The sequence below is a fragment of the Protopterus annectens genome, chromosome 1.part2 (genome assembly GCF_019279795.1).
Source record: "Protopterus annectens isolate FY-2018-M chromosome 1.part2, PAN1.0, whole genome shotgun sequence".
In the NCBI taxonomy this organism is placed as follows: Eukaryota; Metazoa; Chordata; order Ceratodontiformes; family Protopteridae; genus Protopterus; species Protopterus annectens.
Genome location: NC_056727.1, coordinates 90661307 through 90679956, shown reverse-complemented (window position 1 = coordinate 90679956; position 18650 = coordinate 90661307). Strand labels below are relative to the sequence as shown.

At 38.9% G+C, this 18650-nt stretch overlaps 1 protein-coding gene across 4 annotated transcripts in view; it reads left to right on the top strand.

The window, feature by feature from the left end:
* Positions 1 to 18650, top strand: part of LOC122788049 (proto-oncogene c-Rel-like) — a 2508512-nt gene that overhangs the window by 2092786 nt on the left and 397076 nt on the right. For 2 of the 4 annotated variants that reach the window (XM_044054987.1, XM_044054994.1), the window contains exon 9: positions 6542 to 6608. The exons of the other annotated variants lie outside the window; for them this stretch is intronic. In XM_044054987.1, the coding sequence (XP_043910922.1) occupies positions 6542 to 6608 (67 nt within the window). The remainder of the gene's footprint in view (positions 1 to 6541; positions 6609 to 18650) is intronic. 4 annotated transcript variants of the gene reach the window in all.

Here is an 18650-nt window from a genome sequence, read left to right as displayed (position 1 = left end):
GTGGCATTGGGCGATTTCTACCCAGCGTTTCCTAGTGGCAACGCATTCCGGGAAATCAATGTGATTGCAGACAGGCTGAGCAGAACTCTCCTGTTACCCCACGAGTGGTCCCTCAATGACAGGGTGGCTGCAAACATCTTCGCCAAGTGGGGCCTCCCTTGTTGCGACTTGTTCACCAGTCCTCACAATGCGAAATGCAGGGACTTCTTCACTCTGACTCCCTCTCAGGGGCAGATTCCCAGGGATGCTCTAGCTCACAGTTGGCCCCCCGGTCTACTTTACGCCTTCCCTCCGGTTCCCCTTCTCCTGAAGGTGATACAGAAGGCGATTTATCTAGGGTGCGACATGATTTTGATCGCTCCACACTGGCCTCGTCAGGTTTGGTTCCCCTTCCTTCTGAGGTATGCGGTGGAGGGCCCATGGTTTCTGGACCTAGTGCCCGACCTGTTGACTCATCAGTTGGGACAGTCTCACCCATCCCTCAGATCCTTGAGGTTGGCCGCTTGGTTACTCCACTTCCAACCTTAGTCAGAGATAGCTCTTTTTCTCCAGACGTCATCCACATTTTGCCCTCTTCTCACAAACCTTCCACTATTAAACTGTATTCCAGCAAGTGGAAGAGGTTTGCTCTTTGGGCCCAGCAACGAGGTATAGATCCCCTTACCACCCCAGTACCTCAGGTTTTAGAATTCCTGGCTTCTTTGTTTTATTTGGGCTCTTCAGTTTCCACAATTAAAGTCCAACTGGCGGCTATCTCTAATTTTCATGTCTCCTTTGAGCCTTCCTTAATGGCAAACGGGCTTTGCAAATCTTTCCTTAAAGGAGCGTGGCTCCTTCGTCCCCCAATAGCCCATCCTGTGCCCCCTTGGGATCTGAATATGGTTCTAGCTTCTTTAACTGCCCCTCCCTTTGAACCAGCAGCTACTTGTGATTTAAAATTTCTATCTTGGAAAACCGCTTTTTTGGTGGCAATAACCTCTGCCAAGCGGGTCTCAGAGCTTCAGGCTCTCTGTTCTAATCCTCCTTATTTGACTTTTCACAAAGACAGAGTGTCTCTCAAGTTAAATCCCTCTTTCTTGCCCAAGGTAGCATCCACCTTATGCATTCAACAATCCTTGGAGCTCCCTGTGTTTTTTCCCAAATTCTCCAATAGCGCAGAATATATTTTCCATCAGTTGGATGTTCACAGACAACTGCGTTTTTATTTAAGTAGGACCAATCAGACACGAAAGTCAGATCAGCTGTTTGTGTTCTTTCGGAAAATAGGTTGGGTCAACCGGTGGCTAAAACCACCATAGCCAAATGGATTAAAGATTGCATCTCCTTCATCTATTCACAGTCCGGCAAAGAGCTACCATTCCCAGTCAAGGCTCATTCTACCAGGGCAATGGCTACTTCTGTAGCATTAACACTCCAAATTATCAATAGATGATATCTGTGCGGCTGCTACCTGGACTTCTCCGCACACCTTTATTTCTCATTACAAGATAGATGTGGCTTCTCGAAGTAGAGCTTCCTTTGGTTCCACAATTCTCAGGAGTGTTTTCCAATGAGCCACCTGGGATTTAGGTGCTAGGGATGCTGTCCCATCAGTTATGAATGTAGGCGAGATAGGATCCCATTACATCTTTTAGTTATGTACTTACCATAACTTCGGATGTATGGGATCCATCTCGCTACATTCATCTGCATCCTCCTTCCCCTTCCCATTGGACTTAGAGGAAATGTTGCTACTTACTGAGTTTTTCTCTTGAAGGACTTTAGTTTGTTACAGTTGTTGGTATGTTTCTGTGCCTGGATGTAGGTATATAAAAGCGAACAAACAAGATCTGGGGAAGCAGACGTGGTGCATTCTGGGATAAGGGGTAGCCCAGCCAATTAGAGACTTTGTTCTACTATATAGTGGCCGAGTCGGAACCGAGGGATCGGCTCCGAATCCATCAGTTATGAATGCAGGCGAGATGGATCCCATACATCCGAAGTTATGGTAAGTACATAACTAAAAGTTCTAAATATAAGGCAAATAACACAAGAGATAGAGGACACTCCTGCCTGGTTCCTGTGCTCAAGCAAAAATTATCAGAGAGGACCCCACCCACTTTATTTTTTCCCTCCAATCCCTCATATAGCCTCCTAATCAGCGTTATAATTTTATTAGGGAATGCAAATGCTTCCAGTGCTCTGCTCATAAAGTCACAGATTACTCTGCCAAATGCTTTCTCTGAATCAAGACCCACAGACTACATTGGTATTTTCTTACATTCTGCTCACCTCTCGATCATCAGTGTTATGTTAATGTTGTGAAATGCTTGGTTCCCCTCCACAAAACCACATTGATCCATATCTGTCAATTTTGGCATCACTTTTGCCATTCTTTTAGCCATTATAGACATAAACACTTTATAATCCTGGTTTAGTATTGAAATGGGCCTGTATGAAGTTGGATCTGATGGATCTTTACCCTCTTTAGGTATTACAGCTACCACCACTGTCTGCCAGGATGTTGGTACTTCCTCTCCTCTTAACATACTGTTAAACAAAACCTTCCAGATTTTTATCATTTTTTTCCCCTCTTAGCATCCAAGCTTCCACAGGAATACCATCTATTCCTAGGGACATTCCTGCGGATTGGTTATATATGACCATTATATCTCCTCTCCTTTTAGCCTGTTAGTAATTGAGCCTCCTCTGCCTCTAATCATGGCATATTTAATTCTTCCATAAACATTTCCATTTGTACCTTTTCTTAATTTCCCTAATTCTCTGCTTTATACAGACTTTCATAGAATTTCTGAAATATGTTTAATACTTCTACAGGATCCCATGTTATCTTCCTTGTTACAGGCTTCCTAAGCTTGTGACAGCCCTTTCTGTTGCCTGAGTCATTTTACTAAGCGTTTTTGTGTTCTAGAGTTATCAAACAGTTGCTTAACAGCAATCTTTCTAAACTTGTGCATATTATCAAGCTAATCCCTTATTTTCTGTTTGGGATTCTGCAGTTGTTCCTCCTCTTGTTCTGTGAGATTTCCCCTGTTTTGCAATACTTTAACATTTGTTTGTCCCTCTAAATAATCTCCATTTCTTTTAATTCCACCCTATTTATCCCACTCCTTAGCTATATTTTCAGAAGAAATTTCTATCTTCTCTAATAGCTCCTGAATAATTTCTACTGCCCATTGCTTAAATTCCTCTTTTTTAATGGATAGGTGGGAAAGTGCTAGTGTCTTTTTTATTTCACTACCCTGTGTTTTTATGTTGGTATTATTGGCTCATGATCTGAAATAGTTATTGGGTACATATAAAGACCTTCAGTTAAATGCACATGTTCCTGTGAAATGTAGTGTCTGTGTAGCATAGCCCAGTTTTCGTATCTTGGGGAATAATATGTAAATTCAGTCTGAACTCCTAGTACCGCATTCACATCTTCCACTTCAAAATTTATTTATAAATTTCTTTTAAAAAAAAATCTGCCCTCCTTTGTTATACCCCCCCCCCCCGACACATCTTTATTGTTGCATGGATGACAGTTATCATTGCTAAATAATAAAGAAGTCAACTTATGAATGCCAGACAATTTTCACTGTGCCCATCACTCCTGTGGATGTTGGCCTGGGCCATCTGAGAAGCATAACACCAGTATCAGTGACATGTACATTTCCATTTTTCTCCAGTGCCATATGAAATTGCAAAAGTAAATGTTAAGAACAGTAGTTGTGCAGAAAGTAGGACCTGTCCATGTCACAAATGTAAATCCCTGCCAAAACTACCTATGCCAACAGTGAAGTATAAGAAGTGAATACAGATAAAACTTATTTTCTCCTGACTACATAAGAACATTTGTAATGGTTTATAAAATGTAAAATTTCCTTAAATAAAAAAAACTTACCTTAGCAAAATAAATGGCTTATCTGCAAAGAAATCACCTTTAAAATTTAGTAACAATCTTCTGTTTTACCAAATGCACACAAGTCTCTTCACCTTCAAGTTCGCTAGCTACATGGTTAACTTTTCATAGTATAGATTCAACCCTTTTGAGTACTGTAAAGATGTAAATGAGTTATGAACTCACTAGAATTGCTGAATGCCAAACTTAACATAGTGTGGGCTGTGTACCATTGTTGGGTGCTAATGGCTTGCATCTGTGAATGACCGAAAATGCAACAACAGTTCAGACTCCATTCACTGCAGTGAGTTTGTCAGTGAAGATACACTTACAAAATGTTGGAACTAACTTCAGTGAGGTTTTAGAGAAAGCAAAATAGCCCACATTTATAATTTTTGGTCCATAATAGCAAAAAAACACCTGCCTTTGCTGAAAACTGTTGTTCACTGTTATTTATTTTTATCACACATTTAAAGCAAAATTATAGAAAATGCACTGTAGACAGCACATCTGATATTAAAGCAGAGATAAGGTAAGAATGACCTGTATACAAAGAGACGACATTGCTGCACTTTTGCAGACATAATCCTAAATGGTTGTGTGATCACTCATTGCACTAAATATGTTAACCACACATGTGCAACCAGGAATGTCCAGGTGTATAAACTGTTAATACTTGTTATGAAATGCAAATTGCTTGAATGCACATGATTTTGTTGGTGTTGCAAAGCAGTGTCTGTGGCAAAGACAGATAACCCACTATAACTGTGTTTTGTAAGTGCAGTAGTCTGATGGCTCAAATCCAGAGCTGTCTAATTATTTCAAGTTTGCTTCATTTTTTTTGTTTTACCGTTTGTGCGGTGCGTGGCTTAGTGCAAACACGGTTAACTGAGTAAAAATTGAAAAAAATTGTCGTTTGCCTTATAAAACGCAAACACGCTCAGCGGCATTGCATAGCGGTCAGCAACATGGCTTAGAATGACTGCAGAAGTTACACCTGTTATCTGACTGTCTCTATGGCACAAGGTGTAAATATGTTGAGATAAACAAGAGAGAAGATAGGTAAATCAGAGTTGGAGTCCCACAGTAGTTATTTTTTACTGTGGAATGGTCATAATGATTATTTACAGAAATGGTCATAATGATTATTTACAGAAAGAATACATGTTTGCATGCCTTTTACATTTGCACATTGCCTACCTATGCGCAGTCAGGGTTTACAACTCTGGATAGTACTGAGTGTAGAAAATACACCTTCTGCTAGCTTGCTCTGTGGTACTAGGTGTAAGTTCAATGAGTTCATGGTCAGAACACAGGTGAGCTAGGGTTCTACTCGAGCACAGTGCACTTTTTAGTTAGGGTGTCCCACTGTAATTTTTCCAAAAATTGTGATTATAAAGGTAATACTGCATACCAATAACTATGTATAGCAGGTTGACTGAGCATAGACATACAGTTTTATGTATTGTATGTATTATATGTGTAACTGGTTTATCATCACAGTGATGATTATGTAATTAAGATGCAGCTGCATATTTTTGATGGACACAATACTTTACTGACAATCTACACCCCTTCCATAACCCAAGTATAACAATAAAACAAAATGTTTTGTGAGTTATGTACCACAAATGCATTAATAAAGTAATGCAAGTCTATACATTTCTAGGATATTGTCAGGCATTACTCCTGCATCACACCTGCGAATGCATAAGCCAGGACCTTGTAATGTCACACACATACAGACTTAACTGAAGTATAGCACCAGTCCTCCTTTAAACTGTATATCTGTGATCACCATGACTGGCAAACACTTCTTCTGTGGCAATGAGGAGTAATCACCTGTGTGGAAAATTATGCATTCTTCTTTACATAGGTTTGAATCCAACTTTGTACAAATTATTTTTAGCACTGTGCAGGTCCCCACAAAATATGTAAAGTCACCTCATTGATCCTTCCAAAGTCATGGCTTAAAATCCAAGTCATTTATCATTTCAGTGTTGACCAGTGGACAGAGTGTGATGAGGTGTAGCAGCAACATGCCATAAATTAACGGCAATTGTCAAATTATCATTGCTGCTTCATAAACTCCCTTCCTCTTTGGTTGACAGTATTTCTGTCCACCTAACATCAAGCAAACCCAGCTGGCATGGTTGTGTGTGTTTACGCACTGGTCATAAAATGCAATATCATAAATTGGTGGGAAAACACTTGTACTGTTGTTGGAGGACCTTTGCAGACATGGCAGGAGATGGGAAAGATGATGCCAAATTTAGGGCACAGAGGTGGGGTGTGGAGGACTCCAAAATATTTGTTGCACTCCTCATGAAGCACTACAGCCATAGGATGCTGTGGGGGGGACTATACCAGGTCTCGGTACAGTATAAGGGTTGAGATTTAGAACAGTCTAGCCAAGGCTGTTTCCAGTGCAACTGGCATACCATGCACTGGGGAGCAATGCAGGTACCATTACATTGACCTGAAATGATGCAAGCAGGCACAACTCGACAAGTGGCTGGATGAGTTTAGAACTGCTCACATTCCACAGTTGTGTAAGTATACAGATAAAACAACTGTAAATGTTATGGAAATCTGTAGATAACCAAGACTGGTATGCATAATGCTTTCATGTCTCTCTTTCTGTCCTTTATTTTACAGCTGCACAAGATATTTCAGTGAACAGGGGGGCACATGCCGAGAGATTGGAGAAACTCAGAGGCAAGGGGTATGTATGTAGAACAAATGAACATGATTGTATTAGATATACTGGTATTCTGTAGATTAGTAACAGCTTAACCATGCAGATCTTAGCTGTAAAGGCAAGTATGCATGCATGCTTTCTTCTGCAGCTCCTGGCAAGTGTAATACTGTATTCAGAGTAGGTGGGTTCAGTTCCCATAAGTAACCTATACATTCACATTTAACAAATATAATTTTTAATTTTTAATTGTAGCAATATTGACTTTAATGCCATGTTGCTACGTTATTCTGTAGTATCTTTAAAAGCATATGTGGAATGTCTGCATATTCAAAAGATTACTTGTAACAATTCAAAATCCTTTTTGGGATTGGGAAAGCTGTATAGCTAATATAATAATAATAAAAGTATATTTATTGCAAAAAACCATGAATGCGACATAGAATGGTTCTAATAATCTCATTTCTTTCTAGTCTCACCCCACCCCTTATCTCTTGTCTTTTTTTTTTTTTTTTTGTTAAATGGAAACACACCATTATGGTGTCATACTTTTCTACCAACAAAACAAATGCTTTTCAGCACAGGGAGATAGGTCAGCCACTGCAGCTTAGCCTGCCAACCCTCCACTAGCTGCAGCACCAACACCCAGCACCTCTGAGGTGCAACCTGACAGTACTGCCTCAACAGCCCCTGTACTACCTGGCCCATCCACTTCAAGTAGCATTGTACTAGCTGCTGGTGCATTGGTGTGCTTCAGGACTATTGGAGGAGGTGGTGATTACATGACCTGTCAGGAGCTGCCAATGATGGTGTGTGATATTATAGAAACTGGCATTGGTGCCAGCATCAGCCACTGGAGAGATTGTTCATTAGAATGGAAGAGAGACTCCTACGTCAAGCAGTCTCGCATGGGATGTCCTCTACCTATCTCCAGTCATAGTGCCCCCAACCTTTTGTGTCCATCATCATCCCTGTTTCTGTCTTTTGTCCTGTTTGTCTTCACCTGCTTTCTCACCTGCCCTACCTACCTGACCCTGACATTCCTATGTCCCTTCCCCAACATTCCTCTCTTCTTGAAATCTCAAAAAAAAAAAGAATTGTCCCATATATAGCTCTCCACTTTGCATATGCGTTTTCTCAACTTGATTTGGTCCAATTGGCTATACAGCATTATTGCATTGTTGTCAACCATCTGTGTTGTGGTGACAAATTCATCCCATTTTCTATGCATGTTCACATTATGATTTTAAAGAAGTGGATATCTGTGGTTCTTCCCTAATTCCCTCCTGCAGATTCCTTTATTGTTACCCCTTTGTTCTTATCTCAGTTTGCTCCCTCCCCTTTTCACCAGTTTCCTTTTCTGACCCATTTTCACTCTTTTAACTCATCAAAAAATAAAATTGCATACTATACACATGGCCAGAAATGACCCCTAAAAAAGCCTTCACTTTTTGTCCTCTGCATTTGTATGGAGTTTGGCATCATGTACCAATGCCAAGCAGCAGCGAATGGCTCTATAAGTCCTATGTCAAAACCTGGTGAGTTTTTGCCATGAGTTGCAAACGTCCGGTTATTTCCATGAAATGTTGCTTAAATGCACTGCACTAAAGGAACACAGAGTTAAAGCAGAGTAAAGGTACCACTTTGAAGCATTTACTTTGACAGTTCTTTAGAGTGCTTAATGTAATAAAATACAACTTCCTATGTGGAGTGTGGGCATAAATCACTTGACTGAATATTTTTATCTTGCTAGTAGCATCAAGGGTTCAATTCCAGATGCATCTCGCATCATTTCTTAGTGTGCTGCTTTACGTGTATGATATATTTAATCACTTACATCTTAACATTTGCCATACTTATGAGTTCTCATGGAGATGTATTGAATGCTGGCCAGAAATGAATATTTGAGGTGACATCACTCCCCATAACTATCACATATTTATCCAATATTGTTCTGCTGTCATAAGTGTGTTATCCCTCTCCTAACCCTTGTTTGCTCTGATGCCACTCACTTAATGCTGCACAGCTTGGCAGCTTAATATTGACAGCAGACTATAAATGATTCCATGAATGTTCCATTATGTTAATTTCTCTTTGTATTTATCCCTTCACTCCCACCCCTCTTTACGTGTGTGCATCTATAAAGTTGATGTATGTACAGGTCATGACATGATTTCTGCAAACTGACATGACTCTGCTGATGGATAATACAAATATGCTACCTTGATTAAATAGTTTATCTATGCTCCTGTAGTATTCAAGGTTTAAAAATCTGCTGTACAGTTCTCTTTATGTCATGTTCAGGTGATGATGGATAAAATGTTCATCTAATATGATATGGAAACTGCCCTTAATGTGAATCATACATTTTCAGGATATCCGGCATTACACAAGTAGCATATCTGCTGAGTCACAGCAATCATTTAAAAATATGTACCACCCCTTGTAATTTCTAAAAAGCTGTACACAATTAACTTTTGATTTGCAATGAGCCCTGAATAATAGCTAATAGTTGTACAGCTGTATTGAGGTAGGCATTACTGATAAAATTTAGGTAAAACACATACTTTACTGTAGTCATTGATGTTCACATTTGCAGTCCTGATCACATTTACTTAGCTCGTGCCATCCTGACACCATTTGTAAAAAAAGAGAATATCCTGAATTTGACAGTAGGTGTAATTTCCACACTCACTACTGTCTAGAGTGCTGACGGACACGCCTCACCAATGAACCTTTTTGTGTGAACCAAATTACATCTTGCACTTTTTACCTTAAGCATAGGGCCACATTTGCTTGATACTTAACATTGCATTAACAGAGAAGGCAATGGCAACAGTTGTTTTGTAATAAAACTTTGGCCACAACACTTTACAAACTACGCCATGAACAACACAGAATCTGTCAGCAATTTCTCTCATAAAATATCTTACAAAGTACTTCACAAGTTGAAGTTTAATTCATGAAATATGAATCATCCATGCACTAAGATTTTGCCATCATCTGTGCCAATCAGTTTCTCGGCAATGTGCTATATAAAGAGGTATTTAACATGGCTTACTCTGGTTAATGGGCTGTTATTTTCCATTACATGGCAAGACATTCATAAACACAAGGTAAGGGCAGGGATATATGTGCCTGACTTAACATGTACTTTCTGAGATTCAAATGTGCACTGCAGCAATGCACTTGTAAATGATATTTCAGTACCTGGGCCATTGCCAAGCTTTCTACAGAAGTAAAGGACAATAACTGCATAGTTGTATTTGTTACAGGTTTATACTGGCACTGAACATTGGTCATCCATGATCATATCACATTGATATTGTCATTAAATTCTATTAATGTGGACATGACTTCATCTAAATATGAAGTCATATACCTCCACCTTTGCAGTACTGCTGTTTCCAAAGTTTGTGTGTATGTGTGTCTGTGAGTGTGTTATCTAAACAAACTCCGAAGAAACAGGTACATGTTTGTTTAAGTTGTGCAAGATGCATTCATGACAGCTTCTTTCAATTAGGTTATCAGGATGCATTTTAATTTTTATTTTTGAAAATTGCAATCATACATTCATATCCCAAGTCCTGCCTTTGCACACAAGTCTCATAATAGTATATGGTACCTGTGACACTATGGTGATATCATCCTATATAAAGAACACTGTGATGGTGATAAATCAGACCAATGCGATGATGTGAATGTTAAATACTGTGTTTTCCAGCTTGTGTAACTGGTTAGGCAGGGCATCAAATCACATAATAGTCAACTTGTGTGTTTCTATGTTTTAGTGTATTTGTATGTACAGAGTCAGAAGAGCTTGACTCCATCTCCTGCTGCCCTTGCTGAAATATCATTCAGAAAATACTTTTGTAATGAAACACAACACATCAGTCTAATAGTGTTAAGGTCAGACTTGTGTCGTGGTGCTACAGTTTAGTACTGTGTTCTCTAACTTGTGTAACTAGTTACGAAGTGGCTCTAGTCTCACTACAATCAACTTGAATGTGTGTGTGTGTGTGTGTGTGTGGGTGTGTATGTGTGTGTGTGTGTGTGTGTGTGTGAGATCATTCAACTCATTATGGAGACAGTTTTACATGGGGATGTGAGTCCATATGTATAATCCCCTAACATCATCTCAGCATACACTGATGAAGTCATCCCCTGTAAAGTGCACTCTGATAATGTTACTGTCAGACTTGTACTATGGCACTAGTGTTAAGTACTGGTTCTCTGGCTTGTGTTTAGGTAAGGATTCTAATCTCAGCTCAGTCAACTTGAGCCTGTGTGTGTGAGTGAGTGATCATTCAACTTTCACTCTGGAAACAATTTTACATCAGGATGTGAGCCCATATCTATATAACTAAATCCTCCACTATCATATTCTCAGCATACAGTGATGATGTAATCCCCTGCAAAGTGCACTGTGACACTGTTAATGTCAGACGTGCTGTGGCTCTAGCATTAAGTACTCTGTTCTCTAGCTTGTGTGAGTAGTTAGGTAGAAGATAAAATCTCATGACAGTCGATGTGTGTGTGTGTGTGTGTGTGTGTGTATACGTTCAGAAGAACTTGACTGCAGGTCCTGCTGCCCTCTCTCAAGCATCATTCAGAAAGTACTTTTACACTGGTACTTTACTCCACAGCAATTTCATACAGCCCTTGCCACATCATCTTCTTAGCATACACTGATGATGTCATCCTCTACAAAATGCATTCTGATACTGTTAAAGTCAGATTTGTGTCTTAGCACTAGTGTTAAGTACTGTGTTCTCTAGGGGTTCTAATCTCACAGCAGTCAACTTGAATATGTGTGTGTGAGATCATTCAACTCTCACTCTGGAGACCATTTTACATCAGGATATGAGACCACATCTGTCATCGTCCAACATCATTTTCTCAGCATACACTGATTATGTCATCCCCTATAAAGTGCACTCTGATAATGTTAATGCCAAACATGTGCTATGGTGCTAGAGTTAGTACTGTGTTCTGTAGCTTGTGTTACTAGATAGCTAGGGGGTTCTAATCTCACAGCAATCAACTTGTGTGTGTGTGTGTGTGTGTGTGTGTGTGTGTGTGTGTGTGTGTGTGTGTGTGTGTGTGTGTGTGTGTGTTTGTGTGTGTGTGTTTTCCTTCAACTGTCAGTCTGGAGACAATTTTACAGTGGGATGCGAGTCCACATCTGTGTCGCACAATCCTCCCAACATCTTGTTCTCAATATACACTGATGATATTATTCCCTATAAAGGGCACTCTCACAATATTAAACTCAGATAACTGTGGTGTCACTGTCATTAAAAATGTGCTCTTTGGCTAGTGTAACTAGATAGGGTGGGGTTCTAATCTCATAGCAGTCAATTTGATTTTGTGTGTGTGTGTGTGTGTGTATGTGTGTGTGTGTGTGTGTGTGTGTGTGTGTGTGTGTGTGTGTGTTCCTTCAACTATAAGTCTCTGAGACAGATTTATAAAAGGGTGTGCGTATCACACACTCCTCCCAAAAAAAAATCATCTTCTCAGCACACTATGATGATGTCACCCTCTTTAAAGTGAACTCTAGCACTGTTAAAGCCAGACATCTGTGGCGCTGCTAGTCTTATGTTGTATGGATTCCAGCGTGTATACCTATACAAGTGTTGTGTTTAAATCTGGCCTCATTCAATATGTGTGTGTATGGTTGGTGGTGTATTATAGTCATTGTATGATGTTTTGAATCTCTTTTCATTTGACTTCCATTCATGAGAACGTTTTACATAGCCCCATGAATCCAACGTCCCCTGTTCTCTCTGTACAGATACCATCCTTGCTACAGAACGCTGAAGATATCATAATCTCAAAGATGCATACACACATTGTGAAGGAGAGCCCCTACATTACCCTGTGCAAGGTGTGACATCCCCTCTGTGGGTCAATAATAAAGGATCCTGAATCCTCACCACTGACACTGGAGATGGAAGTTCACATGGAACAAAAATAGATACACGCAGTATTTCCAGATGCAGCTATCTGCATCAAGCACAATTTCCCTTAAAATCTCACAGGGATCACACTTAGTCTGGAGTCTGGATTTCTCTCTCTCTGTCTCCTTCCAAGTCCCAGTAAGAATTCCCACTGGCAGCTATAGAGTTGAGTCCCTAGCCGAGTGTCCAAGTCAAGTCCTCCAGCACCCTCTCTGTGAAACCAGTGCTTTGTGTTCCTGCTCCAAACAGCTGACACACACAGTCTTTGAGATTTAATTTTCACACACACGCGCAGACACACACACACACACACACACACACACACACACACACACACACACACACACACACACACACCTGGAAAAGCTGGCAGAGATTTACTAGCTATGCCCCCTTCTGCCCAGACCATAAGGTAGTTACTGCCACCAGACACTCCAAAGGCAGCTACTCTAAGGGTACCCAATTATACTGAGTGAAATTTATATTAATACAAATGGTTGTGTTTTGACTAATGCAGTGAGGCTTTCATGAGTGGCCACAGAGTCACCATATAGATATGAATATTCTCAAAGGTTAAAATCTTCTCTAAAAGGCCAGCCACAATAAAAAGTTTAAATATATTTAATAATAAAAAAATGACAATAAACCAGAGTTTCAGTCACAGGAAATATTAAAATAACACAGATGAACAGATATTGAAGAAGTTTGTATTGGTGTATTAAATGAATGAAAGCACTAAAGGATTTGTGGTCCAGCTCTTTTTTCTTATTGCTTGTGACTGGTTGCTGAATTTCACATTTTACATTGTTTTTTGAGAGGTGTTTCGGGTTTTTTTTTTTTTTTTTTTTTTTACAGATGAACAGATTCACACAGATACAAAAACAGTACTTAACTAATCTCACTATATTTGACTGATCTAAAGAATTACTATTCCCTGGTCACTTACTAGAGCAAGGCAAGATGAAGTAGGTGAGGGGTCCTTCTATGTCTGGTTTCAAAAACAGAGTGCTTTAGGACTTCAGTCTCATCTAATATTAAAAAACATAATTTCAGCGATGGATTACAGAATGACATCACATAACATCTGGTCATCTGACTTCTGGTTCCCATGCTACCCCCTTTCCTGGCATCTGACCCAAAATCTCACACATATGTGTCAGTAATACACACACATATAGAGCTTTGGTAAGATCTGTTGCAGCTTCTGAAAGTCATAAAACAATAAAACACTTTTGCTCTTCTTACAGGACCTAATAAATCATTCTCTGGCACAGACATTTCGTCTCTGGCTGCAGATAAAACTGCAAGATAAAATATTTATGGCCTAAATTAATTAATTTAATTTTTTACTTTTTTTTTTTAAATTAGCTGGACTGAGGTTAACCTCTTCTCTTCCAGTATCCTCTGTTAACATATATATATTTCTTCAGTTACCACAGTACAGTCTTATATAAATGTATATGTCTTTTCTTTCCAGTAGGATACACTGTTGATACATTTTTAACACAGGCAACTTTACAAATACATTTTCAGCACAAGAATCTGTACAAATCAGTTTGATATTCAACTGACATATAATTCTTTACAAAATTCCAACTAGCTATGCTGCCATATGTTACATTCACTGCCTCCTTCTCCTGGCATAGTTGGCAATACCTTACATAGTCTCACAAGCTGCCTCTAGACCACTGGATGTGTGATTGTTGTTTCTGTCATGGGGTGGTGGTGCACATGTCACATATGGATAGAGGCAGTCTGTAATAAAATCAGATACACACACATACGCACATAAATATAATATCTTCCATTACATAGGTATAGTAACTTTTGTTTAAATGGTCTAATAATGGTTAGGGTTTTATGAGCTCTTGACCATTTGCCTGGTAACACCTTGTGACCCTCTGAAAATTGCACATATCAATGTTTTCATCCACATGTGTTATGTTGAGGTGTGGATATACTGCAGCCCTACAACAGTGTATTCCAGTCTGTGATTTAAGCTACTGTACTGATGGCCGCTGCTGTCATTTGTTACATGTTCTTGCCATAACAGCTGTAGTAATATGCCTCCTGAGGACTGTTGGCATAGGATGATGCTATGCATATTGTTCCATTTGTAAGGCATGTGTTCTTGTAATAAAGTATATCAACATTCTACACAGTTCACATTCAACCATCACAGTGACAGCTGCAGTATGTCACAAATGTGCATGTGTATACCTAGCATCTGGAAATGTTATCTGACATATAGCAATATTACGTCATACTGATTACATGGGCACATATGCCTGGGTTCATCCACATGTTGTAATGCTGTTATATACACAAACATATGACATGTTCACTTGCAACCTTGAGGAATTCATTGTATACACAATTGTGTTGCTATTCACAAGGATTATTCAGATTTTCCACAGCAAAATTGTGGGACTGTCATTATTTGCATCATTAAATGTTCTGCATGAACTGCATCCACCTCAGTTGTAATGTGTACATGTGTGGTGTCAAGGCCCTCACTCACACATTTCCGCAGCTAAATATATAGATATATGATGTACAACTAATGTAATGAAATTAAATAGGCTGAGTTGTATGACTGTGTTAGTAGTACCACTGTGTTGCATGTGATTCATACTCAACATTGCATTTGGAAGTCATGTCACAAGGCATTTTGTAACTGCATCTGAAAGCTGAAGGGGAATACCTGCCTGTGCGCAGAGCTGATGGTAGAAGGCATCACCCATACTTCACCAGAGAAAATAGACAAACTGCTAGTTGACAGATTTGGATCAAACTTCAACCCCCTGGACTTCCAAGGTGGCTGTACATTGAGTAATATCGTAATTCTAGCTCTCCCAGTGTAAAAACAGAAACCCTGCAGAGAAAGCCAGCGGACTTATATTTCTGGGTAAATTTCAGTAACTGGCTAGTAAGTGCACTGCCTGGATGTCAGGAAAAAAGAGATACAAAGGACCTGAAAGAAAATCAACAACAAAAAGTGAGGGAAAAACACTGACTGGGAGTAGTACTGCAGCTGTTCAGCAAAAAAAAAGCAGTGCAAGCTCCAGACATGACTTCCAATAAACTAGAGCAAAGTATAAGACAGCTGCACACAGACCTGATTAAAATAAACAAAACACCGGTGGATAATAATCAACTGAAATAACAAAAGGCTGGAAAAATTAAAGAAGCTTTAAACAAATGTTCAGATGAGGTAGTAAAATTGCAAAAAACAGGTTGAAATTAAGTAAAGGCTGGCTGAATATGAGACTGTTCAAGAAGAGCTGTTTCAAAAATAATAGCATTAAAGGACAGAGCACGTAGGGAAAACCCAGGATTGTCTGCTGTATCAGAGAAGCTGGAAGGAACAGACTGTATTTATTTTATGAAAGCACAAATAAGCAACTGGACTGCTATTCCACAACAGGAGTTGTTAATTGAACAAGGTACTAAAAAATGAGAGACAGCAGTGTGTTTGTGGAGAATGATTACTCACTGTACACCAGGCAGAAGAGGTGTCAGTTTATTTCACTGTTTAGGGTATGTCAGGAAGCAGGTGTAAGATTCAAACTGCTGAACCCAGATATCTTCAAAATATTCTTTCATAGAGGGACAAAATCATTTTGATGCAGTACAGGCTAAGGAGAAATTACAAAAGTTTGTCCAACAAACAGCTGTGAAACAGGAGATTCTGCTGCTTCTTGTTCTGGTAATAAAGATCACAGAGAGACTGTGCCAGTGAAACATATTCCAGTGTTTCAAAGGACAATGTTTGAGAGAATGAAAAAAAAAGCAGAAGAGATGACTAGTAGAATATAGAGTACATTGGAAATTAAACATAGACAGGATGTGGGAGATGGAGATTGAGGAATAAAACCAGTAAATTGGAAATTGACAAATGTGGGATTACAGAGCAATAATTATATTTGTAAAATATGACAGAACAAGAACATCTGGAAATATTGGACTTTTTTGACTTTGTTAAACTTGTAGAAGCTCTAAAGCTTATGTCCTACATGTCATTAATGTTCGGAAAAATACTTAGGAAAGGGAAAGAGGCGTGAAAAAATTAACTGTAACCAAAACATTTTTTTCCTAATATTAATATTTTTATAGTACTTGATTTTCTATTTTGCATTCTATAAAGTAATTTTTTCAGTTATTTTTAAGTGTAATGGGGATACATGTAAATAGACGTTCCTGTTTTTTCTCTTTCTCCTTGTTTAGTTTTAAGAAATGTAGACACTGCAGTGTAAAAAAAGAAGACAAATCTCATCAAAAGAGTGTAATAAAAGAAAAAAATGCATGTACTTTTTCATTCATGCATTGTGGAATGACTGGATTAAGGCTCTTAGCTTGATCTAGTAACAAGTTTTAAGAGAAAGTGAGTAAATGAAAAAGAACATAGAATATTGTAAAGTTTTTTTTAGCAAATAAATGAATGCTTAGTAGCAACTCTGTATCTAGTCCTCATGTCTCCATGGAGACAATCAGATAAAGAGAAATAGCTAGGATATAATGTTTTCTGAAAGCATTCAAGTGTGTTTTCTCAGCTGGGAGAGCTATAAAGATAAGACAAAAACAAATAGCACTTAGTAGTAACACAGGCTGTACCATGCTTCTTACTATGAATAACCTTTCTTTTAGGTTAATCCAAGTATTTGGATGTGTCTGTCAGTTTGGGTCACTTGCTCCTATTAGGAGAGTAAAACTTCAGTATTTGAAGATGTACATAGTTTTGTGTGTTGGTATTTATTGGTATTACGTTAATAGGTTTGTTTTAGGGGTATTGGGGTGGGTTTTTTTGCAGGGCTTTCAATAAAACACAGAGTTTTGTAAAATGTGACATAGGCTCAAATGAATATGACAAGAAGCAACTGTATAAAAGATCAACCTGCCAAGCATTGTATGCATGTAACTTAAAAAAAAACTGTTGCACATAAAAGGTGTGAATAATAAATTAACACAATTATATTTTCTGTTTGTTTGTCTTTTTGGCTTTTCCCAGTTAGGGGTCGCCACAGCGGAACTCCGGTCCGCTAATGATTGGCAGTAGATTTATATGGTGCCGAGTTGCCAGCCCGATGCCCAACCTTCAGCGAAGGCACGCCCATTCATGCATGTCTTTTGGAGGCCACTCGACCACGGGGAGGACATGCAGACTCCACACAGAAGGCACTCCAGCCGAGAATCGAACAGGAGAACCTCTTGCTGTGAGGCAACAACGCTACCACTGTACCACCGCGGGTATACAATGATGTTTTGTCTTTAAATGTCAATGGTCTCACAGATAAATGCAAAAAAGAAAAAATAATGAACTGTATTAAAAATATCTATGCCACAGGAGATACAATTAGAAAGGACTGAACATGTGAGTTTGATGAAGAAAGGTTTTCAGGTTGGTTATTCAGCAGACTACCTGGGACAAAGAAAGGAAAAGAGGAGTACTTATATTAATTGCAAGAGGAACTCCAGTAGTGAGAGAAGAGGATATAAATGATAATGGTAAAATCTGATGTTGTTGTTTTCATTCTTCCTCAGTGATGGGTCACAGATCTGACTCTGTCACATTTTTCAGACTTGGATCCTAGTCTCAGGCTCTTCCCTCTACCTATACTGCTCTACACCTTCCCCAGCTTCCACAGGTCTTGTTTGCTGCCATTGCAACTAGATATGGATTTCCAGCCTTGAGTGAGATAACTACTGTTTTCTGAAAGAGAAGTCTACATTTTTTCTCATTGTTTTTTTTTTTTTTTTTTTTTTGCAGCATAGCTATCCTCCCCTCCCTTTATTATAGTTCTTGCAGGTGTTAGGGACTGATGCTGTTGATTCCCCTTTTCCCTTTTAAGCTTTTGTCTTTCTTCTCTCATTTTCAGTGCCATTGACATTTCTAACTTCTTAGTTATTAAACTGCTTTAGATAATTTAAATAGCTAGATAGCTTCATTTTATTAAAACTTGTTAGGACAGTTTAAAGTTGTTTGTTGGTTAAGCAAGCCTTTGTCAGTAGAATTTCTCTTGTTGTTAATTGAACTCTTAAAAATGTCAGATAAACCATCAGGCTTTAAGCATTGCTCTGATTACGGACATAAAATTTCACAGTCTGATGC